Below are 14,380 nucleotides of genomic sequence, written 5' to 3' on the forward strand. Positions count from 1 at the left end.
CACACACACACACACACACACACAAGCGTACATTTAATTACTCTGTGATGTGCCCATTTTCCCTTCATCTTCCACTCTACCCAGTCCGACCCCACTCAAAACGCTGGAGGTCACATATTTATTTTAAATAGTTTCTCTCCAAGCTGCGATGGCACAAAAGAAATAAAATCAGAGTTATTTATTACGATATAAAACATGTAGTTTCGGGAAAATGAAACCTTGGGGAACGAGCCATATTGAATTTTTCAGCGTGGTGCTCAATCCAAGCCATTGTCTCCCTCTCCCCTGGGACCCGCCCTGTTACATGTTGCATTTAAGCACACAGGTCAATAAAGGTAATTGATAAGCTCTCATATGGATATATAGTGATGAATGACGGATATTTCTGGTGCAATAATTCAAACTGCCTCTGGAGCCGTAAATGGGTGGTTGTATCTCCCACCTAATGGGAATAAGCATAAACTCATTCTCCATAGTCAATGCCGTGCAGTGTCACAGACAGGTACCTATACGGCTGCATTGTTGGTCCATCACTTACACTTTATGAGCACCTCGAAGTTGGCGCAGAAGTGGTGTAGCACCTCCGGTGGCCTGGTCATAGATTATTGGCAAGTCTATTGATTGGTCCTGGGAGGCGATAGAGACGTAGCATCAATCTTCTTCAAGCTAAATCTTTATAGCATGAACTAACAATGATTCCATATGCTGGTAAAAAGAGAAAAAAATTTGATATGATATGTTTGTATTTGCCTGATCCAAGCCCCTGTGTAGCTATAACAGCAATCCTAAAATATATCAAGTGAAAGTGAACTTCTTGCTTGCTTGTTCTGCTTTTTTGGTTTTAGTTTTCTTAAAAGTCCCATGTTATAAAAGTAAGATTTCCATGTCTTTTTTCATATAAAGCAACCATTGATAATACAAACATAAATACAGTGAAAGTATCAAAATGCTAAATCCACTGAGAAATGCACACAGTCCATATTCAAAAACTGTGCCTTTTAAACTATGCTATATTTAAAGGAAGGAACTGCAGCTGCAGTGCTGTTAATAATTACCCAGCTGCAATGAAAATGTAGAGACACCAAGAGCGCAGATGTTAAAGAAACGGAAACAATGACCAATTAGAGCACATTGGGCTTTTTTGGAAAGGGGGCTTAAAGAGACAGGCACTAAAACGCAGCATCTCAGACAGAGGGTGATTGCAGGTAAAGTCAGGCAGACATTGTGAGAAATGTAGTTATGTTTTTTTTTTCTTAAACATTAAGGTGTATAAACTTGTATTGGTATGAACCCAAAGTACAAGTAGCAACCTGAACTTAAGCATAATATGTGACCTATATGTAGCCTTTCCCTTCAGATTATTTGCTTTATTTTCATCTTTTAAAACAAACAGTTATTCCATAATTACCTTTACAGTACCTTTTATCCCTTATCATTAGGATGAAAAATGCTACCCTCTGGTGGTTAAAGACAACACACGGTCATACAAATCCCACAAACCTCAAGTGATCTTTATTTTAAAACAAACAAAAACACAAAAACAACACATACACATCAGCAAGTAAACATGTCACAGAGAATATCCTCATATTAAAACCATACCAACATAAGTACTAATAAAAAACAAATTGATTTCAACCCTTAGTGTTAAAAATACATTCAATGGTGTAAAACCCATAATAGTAATAAAAAGAAAAGCTTTGGCATCAGGAGAGGAACTTATAGCTTATTCACATGTTTGACAGCATTTCTTTTAACATGATGTACCCTGGCTGTACTGTAAACTAACCCGTGTTTAGCATATCTGCATGTGTACATTGGCCAGACATGCTTTTATCAAAAATAATTTTAAAAAAATGAGTACAAAACATACAATTATTCAGCAGTGTGCCAGAAACAAAGAAATGCATTAACTTAAACACAGAAACAAAAGTTTGCATTGCATCAAATGACCCCAAATCACAACATTTTAGACTGACATTAAACAACATAAAAATGACCTATGACTATTTGAATGACCCCCCCATTGAGCTTTTTTTCAGGTTGAGGTAACCTGTGTAACAGATTAAAAAAAAAAAAAGGACAGAACCATAAAAACATCATGAATCACAAAGACATTGAGCTGTTAACCGTGATCAAACCGTTAAAAAAGAAGACGATTGTTGCTTAGAAACATAGAAATACAACCGTACAACAATCCAAGTTTCTCTCTTTCACCAAACTGAGAATAACAGGGACCTAACTGTCTTGTTAACTCATGAAACACGTCATCCAAACTACACAGACACAAAATAAGGTGGTTTTGGTGAGTTTTGTTAGTGAACGGTTAAAAAATGAACTGGTTGCTTATTTTGAAATGTAACACTCCACTGCTTGTTTGGTCATAACTAAAAAAACTCACCTTAGTGAGTTAGAGACTTGCTGCAAGTCATTTTTTTATTTTATTTTTTCATTTATTTATGCGGAAGTTTGCCCGCTACAATAGAACAACAGTTGCAATGGCAACAATACACAAAAACAGCCGCCACTCTTATTCTGCTACGCTGATTTAACGGCAGTGTCCACAGTACTATTGTTCTATTTCTATGGACAAAACGTAACTCGGGAAAGCAGTACTCTAATAGAGGTTCCCATATGCTCTGTCCCTGCCACTGTTAGAAAAACTCACATCTTCCAGTAACTGCTGACATAATAACTTTACAAACTCAGAAATGATTGTTATTATTCCATTCATGTCCTGTGAAAACGCTTCTCTTCAATCTTGTTGGCGTTGAAATGGTTTCTGAATGTTGAAAAAGTGGTCCAGTGCATACAGTTCTTTAAAAACGGGCCCTGCTGAAAGCCTTTGTTCAGTTCTCGTATGATTCTTTTGTCTCTCTTAATAAGAGTGTCGGTAAATTCTCCAATATGGAAAGTCAACAGGTACTCTTCCAAACTTTTATGCATCTTTTTCTCCGTGAGGCTTTTTCACCTTTAGTCAGTAATGCACGGAAAGGAGAACATTATGACATGGAAGAGATAAGAGAGAGGATGCTTGCTGTTTTCAAGAAAGAAAAATCCTCAGCTGTCAGTAAAATCTAAAATGTTGTTGAAATCTATATTTTAAACACCTGGGAAAAATCCATGTGTCAATCTGTGGTAAATTTGTTTCTCTGCTAAGTTCAGTATTTTGCTACAAGGCCGAGTGACCTTTGCAACATTTGCAGTAGATTTCAAGCTTTTACATCACACTCTTTTTCAGAGCAATTTACGAGAGGTGAGCGGTCTCAGTTTGAGACAAAACCAACTGTCTTATGGAGCAGCTGTTAACCAAAATTAACTAAAAGCTCCACTCATTAGTTGTCCACAAATGCATCTTTGGACAACTCAGGTGTATTGTTATTGACCAGTTTGCTGGGTAAAAACATGTTTACAGAGTAGTGGTTGCATTTTTTGTTTTATCAAAACCCTGTTTTTCGAAGCAGCGTTGTGCTTTTATGATTTGAAGTAGTACGTCCAGTTTCTTGCTGAAGGAAAAGTTTGTGCGTCCAGTCACAGTAAAGTCTTTCTGTCCAAGCTTGTGAGGTTTAAGACACAGTCTTTCTTTTTGGCCTCCGTCCCATCATTGTGATTCAGTTTTGTCACCGTCCTCGTGGGGCCTTTCTGTTGATGTTTGCCAGGCTGTGTGCCAGTCTCTTGGTGAGGAGTGGGTAAGATTTACCACAGTAAGTGTGCGTCGTCTTCAACAGCTCCTCTTCGAGTGGATCCAACAAAGAAGTCACTGGGTCTGCGCCAAAAGAGTACTGGAACGACAAAATGATTTAGTGGTTAAATTTGGTGTAATGTACAGTGTTTCCTATCCATTGAATTATTTGTATAAACCAGAGAATTACACAGTAACATTGGGCCTCATGATCAAAAAGCATCCTGATAAACGTTTAGGACTGATTATTAAGACAGACTCTGTGGTATGAAGGAGACTTGCCAACTAAGATGACTAGTACTCTCTTGTTTCTTCAGAGAGCTGAAACACGGGGGTGGTGCTCGTCTAAAGGTTTGGGGGCGAGGGTTTGAAAACTTAAAATGAGCAGCTGAAATCCCAAACTACTATCAAAGCTCCCCTGAGGACAGCGCTCAGCCTGCGACTGTTCCAGTGGAATTGATCAGATTCCCGTAGTAAGCAGGCAAAGTGGTGCTTTGGGCAGCATTTTGGCTTGGAAGATATCTTTCCCAGGATAAATTAAAAACTAAATCCGCAAGGCACGCTTAACTCAGAAGGGACTCCAAATCTAATCTGATCGGTCAGCCGGGCAAAACATAAAGCGGTCCACGTTGTTGGAGTCAGTTTTATGCTATAGGCTTAGCGTCCGGTGATAACCGGGGATTACAGAAGAAATTTCATGTCTTCCCAATAATGAAGGAGCCTTTACAATGCTCCGAGGAAATCAAAGGGGAATTACCATTTTTTATGCCAGCTCATTTGCTTGGGGTTGGGTCCCTGATATTGGGTCACAGAGAGAATGGCGTTTTTATGAGCACATACTTACACACACACACATGCTGGTCATAAAGTTGCATTTACAGTTGGTGTATTGATTTTGAGCAGCTGATGGGGCACTGTTGGTGTGCACACTCCCAACTCTAAACGTACCATTGGCTGTAAAATTTAACTGCTGCTTCCTGGGCTCAGCTTTTTGCAGCGGAGGGAGGGAGGAGATGTTTTATGACGGACAGACCGCTGTGGTCTGTCTGAACAGACAGGCAGACAGACAGGGAGGAGCAGTACTGTCTCTATTGCCATTTCTTTGTGTGGGGACACAGCATGTGAGGACACAGTGCATGGTCATTGACTTCCATTCAGTTGTCTTCAGTTTATCAATTAAAATATACTATTAAAAATCAACTATATTTAAAGGTAGAACAAAAGACTTGTTATGACATTAATAGACCAATGTATGGCATAAACAGCGAACTCAGGCCCTGTTAAGACAAGAGCTTATTTTCTCAGGCTGTGGTGGCTTTTTGTAATTTTTTTCAAAGAGAGTTCAGAGTTTTGCTCTCTGCTTTTACACTGCTGAGCGCCTCATATTTTTCCGCGCTATGCGCCATGCATTTTAGCAGAAGTGTCCTTAACTTTTCAAGTTGTACAAACTTCATCAGAGTTTATTTTCCCATTGTCAAGATAAACTGAAAGGCGGATCTTCAGTGGTGGATATGACAAGTGGTAGCATACATGGCATGTGCTGAAGCATACAAGTTTAAATGTGGCTTAGCAGGACGTTGAATGTGACAGTGGCATTTTAGTAAAATAGTAAACAGGCCAATGGTGTTAACAGCAGATCTGGGAGATTACTTCACAGTAAAATAGCAAGGTCTAGAAACAATTAAAAAAAAAAAAAAGACATAGCAAGCTGCAGACAAAGCTCTGTCTGATTGGGGCACGCTTCAACAAAAACGCAGTGCATTACGCCTCACGTTTTGCAACCCACACAATGTGCTCTGTCTGATTGGGGCTTAATCTTTTAGTTGATCAACAGAAAATTAAACATTTGATAATCCATTAATCATTTACCAAGCAAAGTTGCGAATTATTCACTGGTCCCAGCATCTCAATTTTGAGTGTGTCTGTGTTTTTTTACTATTTTTCAGACAAAAAAGCAATTTGAAGATGTGTCTTAGGGCTCTGAGACATTTTGATTTTACTATTTTGTTATATTTTATAGATTAAAAGATTACCAGCAAAGGATTAAGAAACTAAATTAAAAAAAAAAAAAACAAAAGAAAAAATCTTGGTCATAGCCCAACATAAATGACACGTTTATCAGCCTTTGTCTTGCTGTGGGCATGATTATACCTTTGATTTGCTGATTTAGCTTTTCAGTGATGTGTGGTACATCTGCTGTGTTTGTAGTTTATATTCTGCAATTACTATTTGTTTTATGCCTTCAACTTTGTCTAAATGTGCTGCTGCCTGTCTCAGCCCTGACACTATTGTAATAGAGATTTTTGTGTTTTTAAAAAATATATCAATAAGGCCCTTGCTGGTTGAATAAAAATATTTGCAGTTATGATTTTGCTCAGCAGACAGCTGGCTTGTGGATGAGTTATATCAATGTCTGCAACAAAAAAACAGAAGAGCTTAAAATGTGGAGGGAATACAACAAAGCCACCGTTAATGTGATCAGCTGCACCTGTGTTCCCAGCCTCAAACCCTCACCTGACCTGCCACCTGATTACACACCTGCACTATCTGTGCTCTCCAACCTCACTCTCAGGCTTTTGCCAGATTGCCTCTGTTGCCTCAACGTCTCTGTCTAACCTCTCTGTATGACCCTTTTAGATCAGCTTTGCCCCTTTAGTTTTGCCTGCCTTTCATGGAGTTGTGCGCACACAAAGTTGCACATCAGATGGCAAAGAGTTAAACCCTATCAAATTATTCGTTAGTGCCAGTATATAAGCCAGGTTGGGAATGGCAGATGGGAGCACAGGATTGCACATTGGGCCATGTTTGATGTTGGGTTATACTGAGCCTATCCTCCTTCACACATGAGGCAATTGTTTGCCAAAGCAAATAAATAACTCTACATTTGCTGTCACTAAGTTCTATTTTTGAACTTTAATATTTCCCTGTCACTGTTCTCTGTGTCAAAACTGAGTAAAAGTGAATCTGCAATTGAGTTCAATTCCCTCACGCTTTCACTGAGCTGCCAATGTGCTGTGCTGTTTGTCATTCACTCCATAACACCACACAGATAGCCTGCAGTTCTGCTGCAGATGAACAAGCTAAAAATGGATGAAATGGTCTGTCCAGCGAGATGAAATGCACTCAGGATCAATCCATACTCCTGGCAAACCAGACTTAATCACATACATGAAAGTATCAATACAAGCTATTGCAAAAATGGTGTGTTAGTGCGTGCTAAGGGCTCGTGTGTGTACGGTTATGCTCAGTTGTAGCAGCACAGGTACATGTGTGTTTACTGCTATTATTGATCCTGTCCCATAAAGCGGCAGTTTTAACTGCAGGCCATGGATAAGGTATGGATCAGCCATCGCTCTGATCTATGTTCAATGCTTTGTTAATAGGAAAGCAATGACACTCCCAACGTTGATGGCTTCATTAAGTAAATGCCACTGGTGTCGTCAATATCATTACACTGCTGGTAAACAACCCATAAACATCCTCATGGGGGAAATTAGCTTTCACGCCAACCTTCAGGAAACGGCGGAGATTTGTTTTCCGACGCAGACAATCTGATGTCACTAACACTTCTGGACTTTAGGGTCAGCACCAATCCAAAATCTCATCTAGGAGGGTAAAGGGACGGGGTGGAGGAGGGGAGCAGGTGTGTCACCGGGGTTATAAAAGGGCTCCTTTCATCAGATGTTGCTCTAAATTACACCTACAACACTTTGAAAAGACTCACCATGGTCCCTTTTTTTTTAAATTTAATGCACCCAAGAGACTTTGAAAAGGGGGCAATTGCTTGTCTTCAGTCTGGTAGACACTTTATTTCCCAAGATGTGTTTTTGTCAAACTTTCTGCACAGTGTGTGGATGGAAATATTAATAATAATGGAATAAAACTTGTGATTATAAGGAGAAAACATGTTTAAAGTAAAAAAAAACAAAAAACAAAGAGTATTATGCATCCTCTACTCATGGCAGACTACAACATGAGGCTCCCATCAATATCTGCCTGTATAGTGTCTGTGAGCTCTTAAAACAGTATGGCACAAAGCCTGTAAAGTCTTGTTTATACTCAAGCAAGACAGTGATGCGCAGGCCTTTGCAGATGGCATGTGAGCTACGAGTATGCAGAAAAGCCGTTTAAGCTTAACGCATTTGTTGCAGTATTGTCTGAAATGCCAGAGGGCATACAAACAAAATATTCTGTGAAGAAGCAAGAAGTCAACAAGTGTGACTGGCAAAACAGCATAGACCTAACACGCAAATATTATTCAATTATACAGTAAGAGATGGAGTCAAATATCTGGGACTACAAATGTATTATAATGAAATGTTGAAAGATGGAATATTCTGTAAATAATTTAACTCCGCTCAAATGTAGATTTTTAACATCTCTTGTTTTTGAAGCATTTAAAAAATGAAGAGGCTGTCTTTCTAAAACCCTGACACATTAATCTTTAAATTGTATTCATTATTTTGAATAAGCAGCAAGTGCCTAGTCATAAAAATTTGGAGATAGACGATCAAACACTGCAGCAACTTGCAGAGCCTTTGAACTTTTAGCAAAATACTTTGTGAGGTGATTTTAGGCTTGCATACCCTCATGGCGAGCATAAGCGTAGTTTCAGGGGCAGAGACTAAAACCCATTTTTTAAGTTCATATTTTAGAATACTGTGTATATATATATATATATGTCTATACCTTATCATCTATATTTGGTCTTCAATAATACTAAGTGAAAGACATCATAAATGCGAAAGCATCCTCAAGCTTTTTTGCAAGTCTGGCACCAGTCTGTGATGAAAATGGCTGACATGAACAATAAAAAGTTTTTAAAAGATTGATGAAAGTGCCCCCCAGTGCATGAAATTAATTTCATCATTAGATAACATTACAGCAGATAAATCTGCTCAGCTGACGCATTAGCAAATTTGCTGTTGCTAATGTTTTTTTGGGTCTGAACTGTGCATAAATCCCACTATGTCAAACCCGCATCTTGGCCCAACATCTTTGGGACAAACATAAGAAGAGGCCAATACAGCAAACTGAATTCTGAATGAACAAAGCCTCAACATAAACAAGTGTTTTCGAGCATTTTACAAACACACCAACGCGGGCCCACCTTTTGTATGGCCTCGTAAACAGCTCTGAAGGCGGGCTGCTTGTGGTCGTGGTAAACCCCTCTGTTTCCATGCAGTATGTAGATGCCATCTTCTTCAGCTGACGCACAGTTGCTGCCATAGATACAGTGATCTGGACGATAATTCCACTGGCACGGAAACTCCAGCAAGCACTCTGGTTATGGAGCATTAAAATAGAGTCAACAAATCAGCGCTATAAAACGGCATCCTGTGGACTTTAACTAGTTTGATTAGTTAGAAAATGTACATTTGAACACTGACTAACAAAGTAATTCCTCTTCAGTTTGTCTATGGAGGCTAAAAAGCATCATGCATAAATGCGTACAGTTGTGCATGTGGAAATATGCATGTTATGTGTGCAGCCTCACCAGGGTTGTGATGGAAAATAATATTGAGAAGGTCCTGGTCTCCCCAGGTTATGTTGAGTTTGTATTTCTGAAGTAGAGGCATCAGCAGCTCCTCCCAACGCAGCCCCACAGCTGTCATGTCGTTCTGTCAACACACACATACACACACCTGTGTCACAATGTTGTCAAGTGGTGAAGTGTCAGGAGCTTCACACTGCAACAGGATCACACTGAATAAAATCACAGACCTCAGTGCAAATCAACTGCAGCAGGAGGAGGACACCTTGTGGCCATATCAAGTAGTACACAATCACAGTAAACAAATACATTTCTCAAAAAATGGGAAATATGTCTTCAGCATTCAGTCCTACCTTAAAGAACATGTTCCTCATCCTCGTCATGTTCATGAGCATGACTCCTGAGTTGATGCCCGTCCTGCCGTAAAAGGGGTGGCGGGCAAAGCGGTTGTACCAGGCGATACGGGGCTCCTCGTGCTCCGGGGCCATAGCAGCCAGCTGGGAGGAATTAAACTGGGACAGGAACGCCCACAGGCGGTCTACAGGCTGCAGGAAGAGGATGTCTGAGTCCACGTACACAATCGAGTCGATGTCTTTTAGGATAAGCTGCACAGATTGAAAGAGACGCACAAAGACAGATGTCACTGAGAATATTAATAACGTGGGTGCTCTCCAGTGGTGCAGGGTGCCGGTACATTTAGCAGTGGCCTCACTAAGGAGATTTTGCCCCAGATAGCAGAATATATTATAAACCTTGAACTTGTATAATGGTGAACTGTAATGATTTGGAAACATTTCATTTCACTACAGTGCTCCTGTATATACACAGGCAACTCTTATTGTAAAGTCATTTTTTCCCATATATTTCAATTTCTGTTGAGGTATAAAGTTGCCGGTCTGAATTTGGCAATATTGTTTTGTACTATATTCAGAGCTCAAAATGTTCCACTTCTTGTTTTTTTTTTTTTGTTTTGTTTTGTTATCTTTGCCATGGGCTGCCATTTTTAACCAATTGACTTTTGTCAAACTGATGTCAGATATTCAGGCTTTATGCAAACAATACAAAATGAAATTCAAAGTTTTCAAAAACTTTTTAACGTAATCAATGTCTATTCAGTGAAGGCTTACTTATGACACTCTTTTTAGGCACAACTGTGAAAAAAATCCCCAACAAAACATTTGAATGGCATGAGAGCTACAGTGCTAACACTCCTATATTTCTACACTTTCTCGCACTTTTGAAAGTTCTAATCTGGAGAAAATTTCAAAGCACAAGCATCAATAAAACAATAAAAACTCACTATAACTGAGCAGTGTTCTTCTGCCTGCCCCACACCTACTAAGCGCCTGCACATGGCAAAAGAGGAGAGTAAGAGACCCCATCATGCTGCTTTATATCAGACAAAATTGTGTACCTGTTACAAAAAGCTTTTCATATTATGAAGAGAGGAAAAATCGTATTTACATATTTAAAATAGAACCATCTAAAAGTAGCTCAAGGAAACTGTGCCTGCTGGAGCTCAAGTTTTACTCTCAATTTCTGGTGAAGCTATTACATTGGTGCAATGCTGAAGAGAGGAAAACAAATCTTAGTAAAAAGTAAAGTGGTGTTAAACAGTGAGGCAATTTCAGATTCAGTCTAATTATAATGGCTTAATGAACAAAACTTCGGTCAAAATATGATATAATATGTCTTTCATTTCAATTTCAAGGACGTTTTAAGCCCTTTGTTTAAAGGGGTGCTATTAAGGCATTCCAGTCCTTAATTTTTTCCCCTGACAATGCAAGTACTTCAGTGACCTTGTGCAAACCCTGGATATGTGTTTCCACTGTGATTCTCATGCTGAAGAGTCCTCTCTATATTAGAAACTCACAGGTAAGAAGAGCCTCTGAGAAGCGCAGGGTTTGAAGAGTTTCTTCCACTCGGCTGCGTTCTCACTGGGGAAGCTGATGGAGTAGACCGTGTAGTTGAACGTAGAGCGGACAAAATCAGGCCACGACTCCAGCTGGAAGACAGATAACACACACAGTAAATTACTAGGATATAATCAACATCAATTCTTGGTCAGTCACAGTCAACAGCAAGCAATTTGCAGTTATCAGACTTAAATTTCCAAAATATTTCCCACTCACCGCTTCCATGAAGCTGGCGTGTAACTGATCCTCAGCGAAGATGTGCAGGTACAGATGCCTGATGCTGAAAAGCACAGCAGACTTGATCATGGTGAGAGTCTCTTCCAGCCTCTCCCCGCAGGCCACCACGGCCAGGTGCATGGGAGGTTCAGGTCTGCTCTGAACGCTGCCGCCACCTGCCTCCACCCTGCCCCGCTGACGCATTATGTACCTGAGGGAGTTGGACAGATGTTATAATGGGTGAAAAGTCCTGAGTGTAATAACAGGCTTGTAATATTGCATGGTTTTGACAAAAAGCTTTTTTTTAGGGGGGGATAGGTGTCAGCCATATTTTCTTTTGTTATGACCTTTGGTGCCAAAGGACACATGATTTAGGTGTGACGTTTCGAAAATACTTCTGACTTAGTGTCAATAAAGCAAACAAACTCCATGTTTCTTTTTTTTTTTTAAATAAAAATATTACTGAGAAATAGTATATGTCAAGCTACCAGAAGAAATGTTAATATCAGCATTATGCAGTTTTAGCAGATCCTCTGGAGTATGCCTGCCCCACATTTCACTGCACAAATACAGCATGTGACAGGTAATAAATCAGTGAACCTTGAATAAATCCTTAAATCCTGAAATAGTGAAGTTCGAGAGTGGATCATACTCTGGTTTGACATCAGTTTAACCTTCCAGAGTGTGTACTTTGGAGCGGCAATGATGAATTGATTAGTTGTCGTTGTCAGCTATTAAATAAATTGCTAACTAATTTGATAATTGATTAAATTATTTAATTTCAGCTTCCAAGTGAATATTTTCTGGTTTATTTACTTCTCTATTACTGCTAACTGAATATCTTTTGGAATGTGGACAAAACACGACATATGAGGATGTCATTTTGGGCTTTGTACAGCACTGATTTATATTATCCACCATTTTCTGACATTTTTAGATCAAAGAACTAGGGTTGCAGTGGTATGAAAACTGATGGTAATTGGAGGGAAAAAAACGCAACTGGATGGAGAATCTCAACTTTATTCATTCACTTTATTCTCAAAATGGAGCCTTTTTTACACATACTTCCATTTAAGAAAAGATGGTTTCAGGTTTCAATGATAATTACGTGTTCGAAAAACCCCTCTGTTTTCATTCAGATATGGGTTATTGTAACTGATAGCAATAATTACTGTGTAATACCGCATAACGTTGAAATAGATATTTCTGAGATGGTTATCGTACCATGAAAATGTCATACTATTGCAACCTTACAAACAACTACTCAATTAATCGAGAAAATAATTGGCACATTCATCAACATTGAAAATAAGTGTTACTTGCAGACCGAGTCTACTCTAAAGTTGTTTCAGATTGTGAAAAAAAAATTGTGCTTAACTCAGATTAGTTTAGCTGTTTGAATGACGACCACCAATATGTCTTTGTAACTGAAATAAGTACTTAAATAAAAATCATTCATCCTCTGGTTCGAGCTTCTCAAAGTGTTCACAAAGTTCTTGTGTGATAGTAAACATTGTTTATGTGTTCTTTTGGTCTAACAAAACAAACATCACTTTTTAAAAATAGATTTTCTGGCCCACAACAATTGCTGATGACACTGATAACATTTTTATTACGTAGTAATATGGATTTTATCTTGTATAAAGCTATGATGGCTGACCACTATAAGGGATTATAAAACATCCCCAAACATCTGGCAGCTACAATAACAGCCAGGTATGAATAAACAAAGCTGTTGTAAAGCCAAAGTTTCACTCAAGACTTCATGTGTTGAAATGCGGATTTTCCATTTGCTTTCAATTGGGATTTTTTTGTTCTATCAGATTGTTATGATGAAAAAATGCCAAATTGTAAATGTAGTCTGGTCTATTCTTATCATGACAACTATTTGCAGCTTCAGTATCATAATCTCGGAATCATCAGGAGGGCTGCGCGTGAGACCGGACACACCTGTTCAAGTCTCGTGTCACAAACGTTAGGATGCTGTTTCCGAATTAAAAAGGTAACGTTGGCAAAATTAAGTGTAACGTTACCACTTAGAGCAGTTAAATCATTTAGTGTCACATTCCTGTGCATCACAAGTGTTACACACAGTAGATACAGATATCTATACCCGCGCTTATCAGAAGAAGTCCTAGTTTGTTTACAACATGCACCTCATTTAAACAGGAAAAAAAATGAAAATTAAATCCTACCTATTGTACCAGTGTGGGTTTTGGGGCCCGATTCTGTCCGCGGCCCCTCGCCTGCCTCCGGGGACTCTCTGTGGGATGAAACCCCTCTTCGGTCCGTTCCCACCGCCCGAAACGTCCGAGTAAAACAGTTTACTGTACACGTATAAGCCCGAAAACACGGCAAACACTGTGCACAGCATCAGTGCACGAATGTAACGCCGCATTTTGGAGTTTTAAAACGCAACTCGGAGCTAAACTCATGACACAGAAACTATCGTAGAATAATAACTGCGAAGCTCGCCCAAGTGATGGCGCATTTCCGGTCAACGTTTACAAAATAAAATTCTAGAGCCCCCTGGCGGTCATGTTCAAGCTCTGCAACGCTTTTCTAGATTTGTTTTGTTTTGTCTTTATTTACCCGTTATTTGTCTGTTTTGATCTGAAGTAATGAGTTAATGTCTTGTCTATTGTGGCCAATTAGGAGGACTTTGTGATTACAAGCAGATTTGCTACCCCACTAGATTATAAGACTATGTGTCACTGTGTGAAAAACTGTGTAACAAAACATAAGGGCCCCATTGTTGTCAAGCTTACAATAGTTTTTACTGTACTAAACTTCACCGCATTGTATTCTGCTTCTGCCTTTCTGCCTGTTATGTTTTATACTTAATATTTTTGTTTTTATTTTTATCATCTACGTAACTGGAAGCATTGAAAGGTTTAAGACCATGTCATGTCTAATAAGTCAGAGTAGTTTTTTTTTTTTTTTTGCTAAAAATGCTGTGGTAAATTGGATAAGGAGGTTACTTGCTCTCTGTGATCATGTATAACATTTAAAACCCATTGATGCAGTTATGCACTTTAAAATGGGAACTTTATTTCATGCTCATGCTTGCTA

General features: G+C 39.1%; 1 protein-coding gene across 1 annotated transcript; it reads right to left on the reverse strand.

Moving 5' to 3' along the window:
- Positions 1-1,490: 1,490 nt before the first annotated feature.
- On the reverse strand, positions 1,491-13,807 carry gxylt1b (glucoside xylosyltransferase 1b). Its single transcript, XM_042511322.2, has 7 exons — positions 13,504-13,807; positions 11,309-11,519; positions 11,050-11,181; positions 9,530-9,781; positions 9,180-9,303; positions 8,793-8,965; positions 1,491-3,782 (listed from the first exon to the last, which is right to left on the reverse strand). The coding sequence occupies exons 1-7, from the start codon at positions 13,704-13,706 to the stop codon at positions 3,621-3,623; spliced, it is 1,257 nt and encodes a 418-aa protein (XP_042367256.1). The 5' UTR covers positions 13,707-13,807; the 3' UTR covers positions 1,491-3,620.
- Between the last annotated feature and the right edge of the window lie 573 nt (positions 13,808-14,380).

The sequence above is a fragment of the Plectropomus leopardus genome, chromosome 22, assembly GCF_026936395.1.
Source record: "Plectropomus leopardus strain MGB_pleo_1.0 chromosome 22, ASM2693639v1, whole genome shotgun sequence".
NCBI lineage: Eukaryota > Metazoa > Chordata > Actinopteri > Perciformes > Serranidae > Plectropomus > Plectropomus leopardus.

What these genes read in the sequence shown, in the direction of transcription:
- gxylt1b (XM_042511322.2), bottom strand. Translation starts at nt 13,706, where the DNA reads ATGCGGCGTTACATTCGTGCACTGATGCTGTGCACAGTGTTTGCCGTG. An exon ending in AACCCACACTGGTACAATAG is followed by an intron (nt 11,520 to 13,503) that starts GTAGGATTTAAT and finishes CAACTCCCTCAG; the next exon opens with GTACATAATGCGTCAGCGGG. An exon ending in TGAGGAACATGTTCTTTAAG is followed by an intron (nt 9,304 to 9,529) that starts GTAGGACTGAAT and finishes GTGTGTTGACAG; the next exon opens with AACGACATGACAGCTGTGGG.